Below are 15,188 nucleotides of genomic sequence, written 5' to 3'. Positions count from 1 at the left end.
TCCTGCTTTGTTCTCCCAGGCCATGCCTACCTGTAATTCCAGGTGTCATTTGACTGCCCACCTTAGCATTCCAGTCTCCTGTGATGAAAATAACATCTCTTTTAGGTGTGTTGTCCAGTAGGTGCTGCAGATCCTCATAGAACTGCTCTACTTCAGCTTCTTCAGCATCTGTGGTTGGGGTGTATATTTGGATCACTGTGATGTTAGATGGCTTGCCCTGAATTCAAATTGAGATCATTCTGTCGTTTTTTGGATTGTATCCAAGCACTGCTTTAGCCACTTTACTATTAATTATGAAGGCTACTCCATTTCTTCTGTGGTCCTCTTGTCCACAGTAGTAGATCTGGTGGTCATTTGATGTGAAGTGGCCCATTCCAGTCCATTTCAGTTCACTGACGCCCAAAATGTCTATCTTTAATCTTGACATCTCACCAATAACCACATCCAATTTGCCCTGGCTCATAGATCTTACATTCCAGGTTGCAATGGTGTGTTGATCCTTAGAACATCAGATTCGCCGTTCACCACCAGCACCGTCGGCTGCTAGCCGTCCTTTCGGGGCTAGTTGAACTCATCCTCTGTTCCTCCCCAGTAGCATTTTGACCATCTTCCGACCTGGGGGTCTCATCTTCCGATGGTATACCGACATATCTCTGGTTGTACTGATCCATTTAGTTTTCATGGCAAGAATACTGGGGTGGGTTGCCATTACCTTCCCCAGGGATTGCATTTAGTCTGACCTCTCTGTCATGACCTTCCCGTCTTGGGTGGCCCTTCACGGTTTAGCTCATGGCATCATTGAGGTGCTCAAGCTCCAGCACCACGACAAGGTAACGATCCTTTGCTGAAGGGGGTGAATTAGTAACTTCTACATAATTTCACATGATTTTAATTTAGGCAATAAAAATTTGAAGGGATGCTGCACCGAAAGAAGTTATTTAACTGTCTATAAATTTGCTTAAATAATGTACAAAAATTAAAGATAGAAATATCTCTTGAAATACGATAATGAACTAAATGAATCTTAACCACATTTATCTTGACCCCAATATTCAAAGGAATTCTAGACCATCTTTCTAGATTTTGTTTATGTTTATTCCAAATTCTGCCCTTTGTGAATGTGGAGACATGCAGACGGCAACACATACAGTACGTACACTTATCCTCTCTGGCCTGATCAATGCACATTTGAGGACCTCACGACAGCGCGGCAGAACACAATGTTGCCAGTTTCTGGGCAAGATCTGTTTAACTTCTATATCTTACATTTTACATTCTATGTTTTGCAGTATGCCTTATTTTAATTGTGATGCTTCTGACACAAATAAATAAAATTCCAATTTACTGGTTGAGACAGCTTCTTAGAAATCCTTACACTAAAGGCATTTAGAGATGAGTAAGATCATGCTATCCCAGAATGGTGGCACATCAGACTGATTGATTATAATTGCTTTGATTGATTTTTGTTTTTAATCCCCTTATACTAACCCTATAAGCGACTCAGTATCTCTGGAACGGCATATAATGAAACTTGAAACGACTCTGAGCCTAGCCGATAGCCTTGGTCCTTGAAATTGTCAAAATTATTATGGAGATCCAGAAGCATCCAGTCTTATGCATTACCTTTTACAGAGTAAGCGAACAGACTAACAAACTAATGAAACCAGATTAGAAATGTAAATCTAAGACATTTATCAACATTTCTTTAAAACATATCATTCAAATTCAGTAGAATCTGTATACTCCGCTTCATTGAGGGCAATGCCTTGATTATTTTCAGAATACTCCCGGCCATAGATGGGTTTTGAAAAAAGGAAAAAAGAGCATTGCTGACATGTTCTACAATATATCTTTTAAGAAAGGAGAAAATATTCCACTGGTAATGTGTGTTTTAGAAATTGGACTCCCCAAAGCGTAAAACTGGATAAAAGCAGGCTAGCTCATACCAGCTACTTTGCATTAAATTACATCAGTTAAAAATCTATTATTATCAGAACCGTAACAGCTCTGCGTAAATCCAGCCTGAGCTGAATGCACAATAGCTGGAAGAACAAACTGTCATCTTCAAGCCAACTTAGCTGTTAAAATCTTAGCAACGATATTTATCAGGGAAACAGTATAACTGGAGCCTGGAATAGGACCCCTGCGCAACTTGGCACAGTCTGTGATGCAAGTGTCGTTAAATGCAGGCACTGGGAATTGAAAGACAGCAATCAGCTACAGGCAGGTAACAAAAGAATTATTTAAAACACGTAAATATAACTTGTGAATATGAACAACCAGTATTTGAATAATTATGTACTTTTAAGAAAAGATAAACTATTAAAGCCTAATTCAAGACCTGTGTGAGCTTCCTGACCCTTTCAAATTCTGGGAAGGGCTAATGTCCCTTTGACAACCAGCACTCCTGAGGTGTAACAAGGACAGCTGGAGAAGTCCCGTGAGCGCCTTCGTGGACTCTAACCCAAGCAGGGACTTGTGAAGCAGCCCCTTGCAACTCTGAAGAAGAGGGCAGGGCTACTGACCTAGTTCTGTGCCTGCTACTTCCTGTCCGACTGAGGACCGGAGAGCAGGTGTCCTGGAAGGAAGCGCCCCAGTGACCAGAGCAAGTGGAGAGATGAAAAGGGGGTACCCACCTCTCTCGACACCCCACTACTCCTCGCAGTCAACAGACTGCCAAGCAAGGAGTCACACTTCTGCCAGAGAAGACCATCTGCCCGGAGAGTCTTCCCTGAAGAGCTACTGCACTAAGAAGTCTCCAAGGGTGAACCGAACCCAAAAGGGTGATTTATCATCCTGGAACATTTCCTCATGATTAGTCATTTGCTCACTAAGAGGGAGAACAAGGATAAATCGCCTGAGAGGGAATTTCCTACGAGGAACGAAAACGTTTGGCTGCTCATAGTAGATGCTGATATCAACAAGATTCTTCATTCAACCCAAGTGCTGACAAATGGTTGGGTATCTAAAATATTTAGCTGGGAAGCAAGCACCGAACAAGCTAATGTCTCGCTTGTAGGCTTAAAGGTGATTAGAAGTTTCCTGCCCAAGACATAACTGATAACGCCGCACAAACATTTAGAAATACAATCAAAGGTGGAAATATAGAGAAAAGGTGTTTTAGATACAATGTTCTTCCCTGCGGAGTCAGTGACTATCTTGCATCTCTCTCTCTCTCTCTCTCCTGCAGTTGAGTTTGAAGAGCAAACCATTTGTGCTCAAAATCAGAAATGCAACATTATGAAGAAGCGGCCAAGACAGTAAATATTGTCTACATATGGGTAATGACTTTCAAATAGTATGGATAACAGTAAGGTTTTTAAGTATGAAGCTACAAGGATACTTGCAGTTAGACCCATGAAGAACTCTGAACATGTTGATTTATTAGATTATCTTTTAGGAATTTCCCTTCTGGTGGAGCTGAAAGTGGAAGCCTTTTTCTCCTCAGTAAAACCACTCTTCACTGTTTTTTAATAACCATGGATAGCCCTTACTGCTGCCAACACCATCCTGATCTTTTAAGTTTAAATTAGCTCAGCTCATCTTGGAGATTTCTTTATTCAGTCTGAATGCAGTCTGAACATAGCATGCAAATGTCTTCATCTATAGACTTTGGCACTTGCCATTTCAATCAATACGAACGATTTTATTTACACACATATCAACAATTAGCATTTTTAATAATACCAAACTATTTGCACGTAAAATCATTTCTAAATATATCCCGGCCCTTCAAAAATTCAAAGCGTCCAGTAATGTTTGCATGACTATGCTAAAGAAGAGAAGACATAAAACTCACTCATTTTTAAGTTCAACGTATATGCTAATCCTTCCTGCAGAAGAGGGATTACATTAGAACAAAATTGTTCGATCTTATGAAATAATCGTTGCATATAATTTGAATATCAGTTGTTCTTGTATGGGATTGTGATTCAGAGACAACGTATGGTGGCCTTGGCATTGAATTGCTGTTGATAAACACCAGGACTGTGTGCCATAGACCATGTTTGACCACAACCAAGTCATGGACCAGGGTGCATGGCATGTATTACCAAGACCTAGTTGGCGGTAAGTGGCAATGGAAATCTGCCCCACTGGGCTTCAGGTTCTGCATCAGCCATGATCCCAGGGCTGGGGAAATGAAAATTCTTGTCTGAGACAAGCTAAGAGTGACCAGGGATCCTACTATGGATACGATACGTTGTGAATAACCATGGCATTGGGCCTTAGGGACAAGCTGGGGATCCTGCTTCTGCCCACTCATTGTGTTGCATGGCAGGATCCCTACCTGTTTGAGCTGACCTCAGGAATGGAGGTGAAGGACCCTAAGCTGCTGGTCCTGGTGGACTTCAAAACCCATGCCTAGGGGGAGTTTTTAGGAGAGTGCAAGAGTTCATGGCAGCCATGGGCTTGTACCAGGTAATCTTGGCCCTGATGGACACAGGTAGCCATACAGGAAATCTGGTGTTCTCCTTTGAACAATTGATGCACGATTGGAATTGGAAGGCACCAGAGTGGGTCCTTTGTCATGGTCAGACTGCATCCTGTTCAGATTGAGACTCATTACTGCCAAGAACCTCCACAGCATGGGGGGACTGACCAAGACAGTCTACTCCGGAAAGGTTCCACAGGGCACTTGGGGGCATGGCCAGGAATCTGGCAAGTGGTGCAGTGGCTTGATCTCTGGCAGTTGGAAGGCACTAGAGTGAGACTCAAGAAGACCACTCCCAAGGGGCCGAATTCTGCATATCCATCCCATGGATTTCCTTGGTTTACTGAGAAGCTCTGGGAAAAGCAGCACAAGACGCACCTGGAGCATGGATGGAGGAAAACCAGAACTAAACTGGATGAAACGTAGCTAAAAGTTCACGTCTGATCTGACATCGTGGTGATAAGGGCGGCAATGTATTCCTGCTTCTCCAGCTGTCCTGTATCCAGGGGTTGTTTCTGAGGCCCTGTTCTGTGTGACTTACTCCCTTTTAAGAAGCTGGAAGCAGGAAGACCTTCCAAAAGCTCTCATGAGAACATTTCATTGAAGTCAGCCATGAAAGGATAGAGCAGACCACCAGGACCAACTCGCTTTTCTGGCCCACCACTTACCTATCTCCTCACCCACTGAAAGCTGGGGAGAAGCTACCTTAAATATCAGTAAAACTCCCCAGATGTCAGGCATTATACAATACAATACAATACAATACAATACAATACAATACAATACAATACAATACAATACAATACAATAGCAATGCAATGCAATGCAATGCAATGCAATGCAATGCAATGCAATGCATGCCATTTTACAGACCAGGTCAGTTTTTTTCTCTGAATAATGGCGACTATAAAACTCAATCCCCCTATGATTCCTCTCTCTGTATTAGGATTATCCCAGCTATAGATGGCGTGTAGGTCTGAGGAATAAAGCTGATTTCAGCGACTGATATAAAATTCTCATATCATGCCTGTCCGTAACATACAGGGAGTAGCCAAGGCAGCTTGCAAACTGCAAAACAGGTATAATATAAAGGCAAAATAAAGAATATGGGGCCTGGAGTGAGGCTTGCCCATAAACTCCCTAGAATAAAATAGTCGTGTCCCATCGTGTAAATCTGCTAAATAAACAGATAACCGAACCAACCAACCAGGAAGGGGGCAACTGTGCTTCCCAGGCAATAATTTCTAAAGCCTGAGAGTTGTTACAGAGCAGGCCCCCTATATGCCCAACAGCCACTCAATTGCAATTGCAGAGCATTGACCCTTGACGGTACTTTTGACCCAGGCTTCACCACGGATTGGTGCTGCAGAAGCCGGCATAACAGCGGTGTCCCAAGAACCAGGCCTGCCCTGGTCAAGGATCCTGACCGCACGGTACAGTGGCCGTAAAGACCGAAGCCTCTGGACACAGCTCTTCTTCCCTGCCATCTGGCTGTGCTGTCACTCCAACAGGCCCTCAGCCACATCCCCACATCCTCCAGGAGCGAGCACTGGTGGGGCGCTTGCCAGACATCAAAGCCCTGAGTGACACATGGGCGCCCCTGCTGACTCTACCCTCACACACCAGGCCACCAAATATCTTTATCAAGTTATACAATTGTGCAAAACTTTTAATTCAATATATTGCTTCACTGTTTTCCTTTTTCCTGGTAACGAATTCTTGGACTAAACTATTTCTCTTCTATTGTAAAGGCTGGTCAAAGACCATAATAAAGATATTTGAATCTGACATGGGCAAATTGGGAACTGGGCCCCAAGATCCTCCCAAAGCAGAATTTGATCCTTCACAGGGCATCTCAGCATCCTTCCAAGGATGTCTGATCCTGCCACCCTCTGAATTTTGGCACTCGCTTTCCAGGGTGCTGAAACCTTCCTAAAACCTCCCAGACTAGGGGGGCTAATTGAGATGAACATAAATTACCCCAGGAATCCGAAGGGCCTGTCACTTCAGGAGAGCAAGCTGTAAGAACCCATGTGACCTGGTTTCTTATGGGGGTGGGGAGGGGGACCCATTTCCCGTCAGATGCTGCCCTGACTAGGCCTCTGGCTGATCGAACCTCATGAAGGCCAGCTGGCCATCACCCCCAGGATGCCTCCCCTGGAGCCGAGCTCAGCTCCTGCCCAAGAACCCGCGTCCGTCTCGGGCGCTAGGCCCTGCTTTCTTCCGCGGGGGTGCGGGCGGCCTCGGCTGCTGACTTCTTGGCGCCCCCGCCCCCTCCCCCCAACCCGTGGAGCTTTCAAAAAGCGCAGCCTCACTTCCCTCCTCCGCCCCGCGCCCCCCAGGCCTTCCAGCCGCCCGACTCCGGTCCCAAACACCCGCCCGAGGTCGGGATCGGGGACGGGGGGCGCTCCCGCTGCGGGCCAGGAACGAAGCTGCCCCGGTGCAGCTGCCCTGAAGGTGCTTCCGCGCCTGCCGGCCAACGCTGCCAAGGTTTTGCTGCAGCCCAGCCGTGCCCAGCCACCTGACCGGCCGGCTTGGCGGAGAAGCGACGCAGCCGAGGCTGGGAGGGCGAGCGGGGGAGGGCCGGGCCCGGGGTTCGCCGGGTCTCCCGGGGAGGTAGCGAGGAGCGAGCCACGGAAGGCCGGCGGAGCCCGCTCCAGGCGGCCATTCGCCGCAGAGGCGCCGCCCGTTCCCCCGCAGTCTCCGGGCCGCTCCGCCGCGACCCACCTCGCCAGCCGCGGGCAGGGCTGCAGCGCACGGGGTCGGGCTCCGGCCGGTCTGCAACGCGACCTCCGTCCTCCTCGGGAAGGCGCGGGCGGCGGCGGATGGCGGGCGCTCTCCCGGGCGGCCGGCCGGCCGGCCGGCGAAAGGCCTCGCGCTCTCGCGGGGGCGCGCGGGCGGGCAGAGCAGCGCCGCGGAGCGCCGCGCAGGACGGGCGCCCTCCTCCGCTCCCGCCGCCCCCCCCGCCCCGCGCAGTGCCCGGGCTGCAGCCGCGCCGCGCGCTCTCAGGTTTCTGCTGAGGCTGCGGCGTGGTCGGGGATGGCCGGCCCGGCTCGCCTGTGCTCCGCGTCTGCCGCAAGCGCCCGCCGGCCTCCGCTCCCCCGCGCCGCCGGCCCCCGCCGCCCGCTGAGCCGCAGTAGCTCCGGGAGGCCCCGGCCGCGGCGAGGCGAGGCGAGGCGGAGGCGGAGGACCGCGCCGCCCGATCCGCCCTGAAGGCAGCTCCGCAGCCCACAGAGCCGCCAGCTCGCCCGCCCACCGGCACCTCCCGTGCCTCGCCTCGCCTCGTTTCGCCTCGGTCGCCCCGCGGCAGCCGCCGTGGGGTCCGCCGCCCCCGCGGCGGGTCCCGCGCCGCTCAGCCTTCCCGCAGCCCGACGCGCGTCCAGCGGCCCCGGCGCTTCCCGGGCGCGGGGGTGGCCGCGGCGCAGTCCGGTCGGTGGCGGCGGCGGGAGGCGGCGAGTGCTGCGGGCGACGCGCCTTGACGCATCCGAAGCGGGCTCGGAGCGCGGGCGCTGCAGCAGGACCGCCCCCCCCCCCCGCAGCAAGGTAAGGGGAGCCGAGCAACTTCGCGCTGGTTTGCGGGGAAGCCGGGATGCTGCGCGCAGGGGGGAGGGGGGGAGGGGGCCCGAGGAGCCGCGACCTTTCCTGCTGCCCCCGCCCAGCGCCTCGCGGTCCGCTCCCCGCGGTGCCCCCGCCTGGAGCTGCAGAACAACGACGACGCTCCCGCCCCCCCCGCCCCCCCCCAAACTTTTAAGCGAGCCTCCTGCCTCCGCGGATTTTCCCTTCATCACCTCCCACTCCTCGGCCGCCGTCCTCTGCAGTGCATGGCCCGACCGGAGGCTGCCGGGGGGCGGTCGACCCGCGGCGGTCCGTGAACTTAGCGGGCGTGGAGCTCCGAGGCGAGAGCCGCCGCATCCCGGGGGGACAAGCGCGAGAGCTGCTGCTACGGCGGGCCGATTGCGCCCGGCGGGCCGCCCGGCGTTCCTAGAAGCGAAGCCTGCGGCAGTTCCACTCTTGCCTTTGTGGGTCTGTGTGCAGGGGGGGTGGGGGAGCTTATTTATGAATGCCTTCTTATCCTTTGCAGTCTGTGCCCGTCACCCGTCCCCCCTCCCCCCCCCGGAGCCCTATTTGGTAAGGAAGGGCCGGCCCAGAGCGAGGGGGACGTCGCCGGATCCTGCTGAGTCGGCATCCGAGCCACCCAGCCTCAGCCGCAGCAGCTGTTTCTTTCTTTCTTTCTTTATTTATTTATTGATGCGAGGAGGCAAAGTGTGGCAGAGCCGCAGTGCAACAGCAGCCGCAGCCGCAGCCGCCGCGTGGCCCATCCGGGGAGAAAGTCGAAGGGTGCGAAGCCTGGCGGAGCTCCACCTCGCAGCCGCAGCAGCAGCAGCAGCCTCCCCCCAGTGTGCGGCGGCCGGCCGGCCGGGCTCCCCTCCTGCCTTCGCAGAGCCAGACCGACTTCGCCCCGCTGCCTGGTCCCCCTGCCCAATGACTATCGCCCCCCCTTCCCCTTCCTTTCTCCAGCTTGGACTCCCTCCAGCCCAGCCCGTTCCGCTCTTCCTCCGCTCGGCTTCCCCCTCGCCTCCCTTGCAGCCTCCCGCCTGCTCCTCCGCACTGATGCGCTAACTCTGCCCCGGATCGGCTGCTTTCTCTGAGGTCCTCCTCCGCCCCCTTCCCTCTCCCACCATGACTGTCGTGGCTGAGGAGAACGTGGAAGAGACCCTGGCTTTGCCAGGCCACCCGCAGGACAGCTACCGGCCCGGGGCACACGAGGACCACGAGTGCTGCGAGAGGGTCGTGATCAACATTGCCGGCCTGCGGTTTGAGACCCAGCTGAAGACCCTGGCCCAGTTCCCCGATACGCTGCTGGGGAACCCGAAGAAGCGGATGCGTTACTTCGACCCACTGAGGAACGAGTATTTCTTTGACCGGAACCGCCCCAGCTTCGACGCCATCCTCTACTACTACCAGTCCGGGGGGCGGCTTCGCAGGCCGGTCAACGTCCCCCTGGACATGTTCTCGGAGGAGATCAAGTTCTACGAGCTGGGGGAGGAGGCCATGGAGAAGTTCCGGGAGGACGAAGGGTTCATTAAGGAGGAGGAGCGGCCCCTGCCCGAGGGGGAGTATCAACGGCAGGTTTGGCTCCTCTTCGAGTACCCCGAGAGCTCCGGGCCAGCGCGAGTGATCGCCATCGTCTCTGTCATGGTGATCCTGATCTCCATCGTGATCTTCTGCCTGGAGACGCTGCCCGCCCTGAAGGAGCAGGACAGGGAGTACCCGGGGCTCCAGAACCGCAGCTACAACTCCACCACCTTCCACAAGTCCAGCATCTTCACCGACCCCTTCTTTGTCGTGGAGACCCTGTGCATCATCTGGTTTTCGTTTGAGCTGCTGGTGCGCTTCCTCGCCTGCCCCAGCAAGGCGGAGTTCTTCAAGAACATTATGAACTTCATAGACATCGTGGCCATCATCCCGTACTTCATCACGCTGGGCACAGAGATGGCTGAGCGGGAGGGTCCCCCCAAGGGGGAGCAGGCCACCTCCCTGGCCATCCTGAGGGTCATCCGACTGGTAAGAGTCTTTCGCATCTTCAAACTCTCCAGGCACTCTAAGGGCCTCCAGATTCTGGGACAGACCCTCAAGGCGAGCATGAGGGAGTTAGGGCTGCTAATCTTTTTCCTCTTCATTGGGGTGATCTTGTTCTCCAGCGCGGTGTACTTTGCCGAAGCTGAGGAATCTGGGACCTTTTTCGACAGCATCCCCGACGCTTTCTGGTGGGCAGTGGTATCCATGACCACTGTGGGATATGGTGACATGTACCCTGTGACAATTGGAGGCAAAATCGTGGGCTCCTTGTGTGCCATTGCTGGTGTGCTGACAATTGCCCTGCCTGTACCTGTCATCGTGTCCAACTTCAACTACTTCTACCACCGAGAAACGGAAGGGGAGGAACAGGCTCAGTTGCTTAAAGTTAGCTCTCGTAACGTAGCCGCTGACGCTGACCTGAGCCGCCGGAGCTCCTCCACCATCAGCAAGTCTGAGTACATGGAAATTGAAGAAGATGTGAATAATAGCATAGACAATTTTAGGGAGGCCACGCTCAGAACTGGCAACTACACCCTAGCCAACCAGAACTGTGTCAATAAAAGCAAGCTGCTTACAGATGTTTAGACAGGTAGGCGAGGAAAGAGGAGGAGCCCGGCAGCTTGGAGGCACTAAGGGATCAGTGGCCGCCCTCCCTTTGTAGATACTTGACCAACGAACGCACCTTTGAATGCTTTACCTCGAAATGAAATGCCTGGTGGTTGCGTTGCAAAGTTTGCTCAGCGGCTCAAGAAGCTTTCAGGATCCATGAAAGGGAGTCACAATTTGGGGGGGTGGTATTTTCAAAAGTTATTTTCCAATGGGAATGAATAGTTAATTATAAATCATCGGACTACTCTAGTTATAAATAAGTATGGGATGCTTCTAGCCCTACAATCCTTTTGATTACTTTCAGTTCTTTAACTTAATTTTAAAAATCAACTTGAGGGGACTTTTACAAATATGCATGGATTACAGGAAAAGTTTCTATAGACCACTGCACAATGCATCCGAGAAAGTGCATCCAAACCATACTCAGCAGTAATAATGTGCCGTCAGTATTTGCCACTCCTTACGATGACCAACTCACCTGTTCCTTGGCAAAAGGGTGTGCGCTTCTGGCTACAGAGCCACCCCGCCCCCGCACCTTAAGAAAATATGCCGGGTCATTCTGGGTTTGCCGAACCCCCTCTGGAGGAATTCCCTTCCCAGGGGAGTGGGACCAAATGCCTGCAGGGCTGCGGAGGGGTCTCAGGTGCAGGTGGTCCGAAGATACCCTTTCCCTCCTCCAGAACTGGATGCAGACCTTTTTAGCTCCTTTCTTGCAAGACAGCACAATAGAATTTAGTAGAAGCATGTGGACTTTGATACTCTCTGTTTTATAACTGCATGCCTGGAACATTACCTCAGAAATAGGGAATAAGCTTTTGTTTAAACCAACCTCCTTTAAAATAGGCCTGTTTTGGTTTCAATTTGCATTCACCAAAAGTGCACTACTTTTTATTTATCAAGTATCTAATTAGTAACTGAAAGTACTGTATTTAAGTGCATATGTTAGTCAAATGGGTACAGCAACTTTTGGAGATCAAAGCATGTCAAAATATTCAGCATTATGGCCTATTTGACTAAGGTGTAGCTCAAATTAATTAATGCATGAGTTCGGTAATTTTTTTCCCTCCTTAATTGCTTATCAGGACCGAAGGGCCAGGAAGCTCTCATTACATAGTTTCAATTATTTTCCTGTGTCACTCAGGGAAATTAGGTGGCTTCTGCCTCGGCCTTGTCGGGAAGGGACCGACTCCGGCCCTTAAAGGAAGAAGCTCTATGGAAGTTTAAAGGTCAGTTTACATACAGCGATGCCTAACTGGTCTGTAAATCAGGAGAAACGGTGCAGAAGCCTGCCTCTTGGTGCATTCTTAGGATGTAAAATAAAACGTATTTATTATATGCATTCAGCTCGCAGCCCGGTTCTTTCGCGGCTCTTGCTGGAAAGGGAGAGGCCTTGAGGCTCCCCAGGACTCGGCCAGTTGGCTTTGGGCAGTTGCGCAGTGCCTTTATCCTGACACCCACCGCCTGCTGAAAGTGCCTCTCAGAACAGCTCTGACGAGGAGGCCGGGCTTGGCCTCCAGAGCGCTCGCGACTCCACCTGGCCCAACACAGGTGCCCCAGAAGTAGAAGCAGGGAGGGGGAGGAGGGGGAAGCGGGGAGCAGGACCACCAGCACCCCAGCACCTCCACCCTCCTGCTGGGTCCTCCCCTCAGAGGCGGGATGACTCTGCAACTTAGCTTTGCCTTTGCCAAGTAAGATGCAATCGTGTTTATATACCACTCAGCTTCTCTCCAGTCTACTTCTAGAGCAGTCTTTCTCAACCTTGGCTGCGTGAAGATGGGTGGACTTCAACTCAACTTGTAGCTGGCTGGGGATTCTGGGAGTTGAAGTCCACCCATCTGCAGGCGGCCAAGGTTGAGGAACACTGCTCTAGAGATTTTGCTGTTTCCTTCATCTTTTCTTTCTTTTCTTTCTTTTGTGGTATGTGTGTGTGTGTGTTAAGGGTTGTCATCCTTCATTGGCAGGAGCTCTTTGGCAGCCTGTCACCAAATAAAGGATGAACCTTTCTAGCATCTCTGCAGGGAGCCCGGGGAGATGGCTGCGCTCCAAAATTGGGGAGCCTGTTTCCAGCCAACTGCCCTGTTACTTCCGCTCTCTTTCAAACTTCCAAAATTCCTTGGGATTTTAAATGAAAATGAAGAGCTCTGGAAAACTCAAAGGCTTACAGACTCTTCTGTGTTGTTGTACTTGGTCCAAATTAGTGGATTATGTAGGCATGGAATAAGGACAATGATGTCGTGGACCAACACAGCTATGATTGCTTTTCTTTTTTTTTTTTAAAGATTCAGTATAATCATTCTTCCAATATTAAGGTTTCTTGGTTGATGAAAACTTTTCTGAGAGAAGATAAGTTTCTGGAAATATGCAAGGCCTGAAGCTGTAAGCTATAGAAGGAAATATACGTTTTAACCAATATTGGTGTCAACCTTTTTTTTACTTACTCCTTTTTAAAAGTCAAAGTTGGGGATTTTCTTTTCACATGGAGCATAGGGGCACTGGCCAGCAGACCCCCTTTTTTCCTTTGCAGAAATGTCAGCCTCCCACCTTTTCCTCCGTGTCTTTTTCTCAGAAGCTGCACAGGGCATGGCACTTTAAACTGAAATGAAAAAGGGAAATAACTATGTAATTTTGCCCAGGTTGAACATGACAGATGTGTAGCAAGTTGCACCGATGTGGCTTCTGGGACTCAGAACAATGGGGGATATTTCTCTGAGGCAGAAGACTCCCCCCCGCGCCTCCCCGCCCCCCAAGTAATACTTGGAAAAGGGCTTAGAAAAGAAGGCCACTCCACATTTCAGATAGGAAGTCCCTTTGGTTGTCTTCTCCTCCCTCTCCACAACCAGAGGATCAGCTTTTATGGCCCAAACTAGATTCCTCTAAACTCCGGAAGGGTATCCTTGTTTTAAACTGACTTGACAGTTGTGTTATCTCTGCAATAAATAGCTTGGTGCCATAGAAGGTCATTGCTCAGGGAGTTGAGGCCTTGGTCAGCTTAGTGGACTCCCGTGCTCCTTGGTTTGGTTGTCTACACCCGTGTTTATCTGCTGTAGCAATCCTTACTCTGCATGTTGAAGAGAGAGCGCTGCATGCAGTGGTTTGGTTTATGGCTTCCCTTGTTTGCTTTTGGCAGGGATGAGACAATCTTTAGGGCTTGCGGTAGCTTGGGAATACAAGCCTTGCTTACTCATGTATAATTCATGGCAAAGGAATTAGGTAAATACGGAATAAGGCCATAACCTCATATTGCATAGGCATTAGGCATGTATGACTTTCAGCAAAGTTCTTCCTTTTGTTAAACTCTTGGCTTTGCACTACATGTACTGAAATGTCTTTGTAGGCCTGAAGGTACATTAAACTGTTAACAGAGTCTTACCAATGTTCTTTTCAGGTTCTTAATTTTCTTTTCTGCCATATATTTAGGAACTGGTGGTCTGTAAAAAGTAAAGACGGGAGACTGTCCCTGTGAGGATGGGCTCCAGATTGGGAGGACCCATCAGAATAGAGCTAGAACTCATGTCCCAGTGAGGTCCGGGTGCTGGAGGCATCCCATGTTGATCTAAAGTCCCTCGTGTCGCTGTTGTTGTGCAGAAACATGGAACATTGATGAAACGACTCAGCTAGTGATTCAGAAATTAAGCAACCGGACATTCAAGATCATACATGTTCACACCTCTAATCGCCTTCAGTATGGCCCTTGGAGACCTCAAAAGTATGTTACCAAATTGTTTCTTTCAACATTACAAAAAAAGAAGATAAATACTGGATAGGAGAAGAACAACAGTATTAAACGTATTTAATTTTAATTAGATTTAAATGTAAACGTAAATGAAAGAAAGTGAAATGGATTCTTGTCCTAGCCCCACTCCCTACTTTTTCAAGGCTGCTCTGAAACTAAATCCACCCAAGTATTGGCCTGGGAAAAATGACCCTTCCTTGACATTGGAGGACAACAAGGCAGTCACTCCAGTGCTTTGTCTGTTTCAAGAAGGGCCATGTTTTCAAGGACTTGGAAAATGGAAGTTTCCGATAGTTTCAGAATGCTTCAGCAGGCAGAATATGCGTAGCGGAACCTGGAGAATGGAAGTCCTGGAAGAGAATGTTGATAGCAGGTGAAGTTCGGAGTCCAAACTCTGAGTCCCTCTTTGGGGGAGATGGCGGTAGTACAAATTTGAGAAATAATAATAATAATAATAATAATAATAATAATAAAAATAATAATAAAAATAATAATAATTTAAAAAAACGTTCTGAAGTTGCTCCTGGGCTTGATAATTTCAGTCTGGGAGCAGATATCTGGCAACTGAACTCCCACTTCAGAAAATCCCGGTGCACCCGCCTGAGAATAGGTTCAGCAGATATTCATCTCTGGGAGAGCTGGCTTTCGTTCCCACTGGGGAAAGGGAGCTGCGCCTGAGCAAAACCACTTCAGGCTGCAAGTGAGGGCACTTATGAGTGAGGGGCCCCCAACTTCCCTGCACCCGGAAAGTTAGGACATTAGAGAGAAAGGTTCTCTCCTGATGGCACAAATCCAAAGGGTTGCAGCCTTGCCTGGACCTGTTACGGCAGAGGG

General features: G+C 50.4%; 2 protein-coding genes across 2 annotated transcripts in view; both read left to right on the top strand.

The window, feature by feature from the left end:
• Window positions 1-15,188, top strand: part of TSPAN9 (tetraspanin 9) — a 261,741-nt gene that overhangs the window by 161,926 nt on the left and 84,627 nt on the right. The gene's annotated exons all lie outside the window — the stretch shown is intronic.
• On the top strand, window positions 9,113-10,639 carry LOC134500898 (potassium voltage-gated channel subfamily A member 1). The gene has a single exon (XM_063308372.1). The coding sequence runs from the start codon at window positions 9,113-9,115 to the stop codon at window positions 10,595-10,597; it is 1,485 nt and encodes a 494-aa protein (XP_063164442.1). The 3' UTR covers window positions 10,598-10,639.

The sequence above is a fragment of the Candoia aspera genome, chromosome 7 (assembly GCF_035149785.1).
Source record: "Candoia aspera isolate rCanAsp1 chromosome 7, rCanAsp1.hap2, whole genome shotgun sequence".
NCBI lineage: Eukaryota > Metazoa > Chordata > Lepidosauria > Squamata > Boidae > Candoia > Candoia aspera.
The sequence above is the reverse complement of the archived record's forward strand: the minus strand, read 5'-3'. Positions and strand labels throughout refer to the sequence as shown.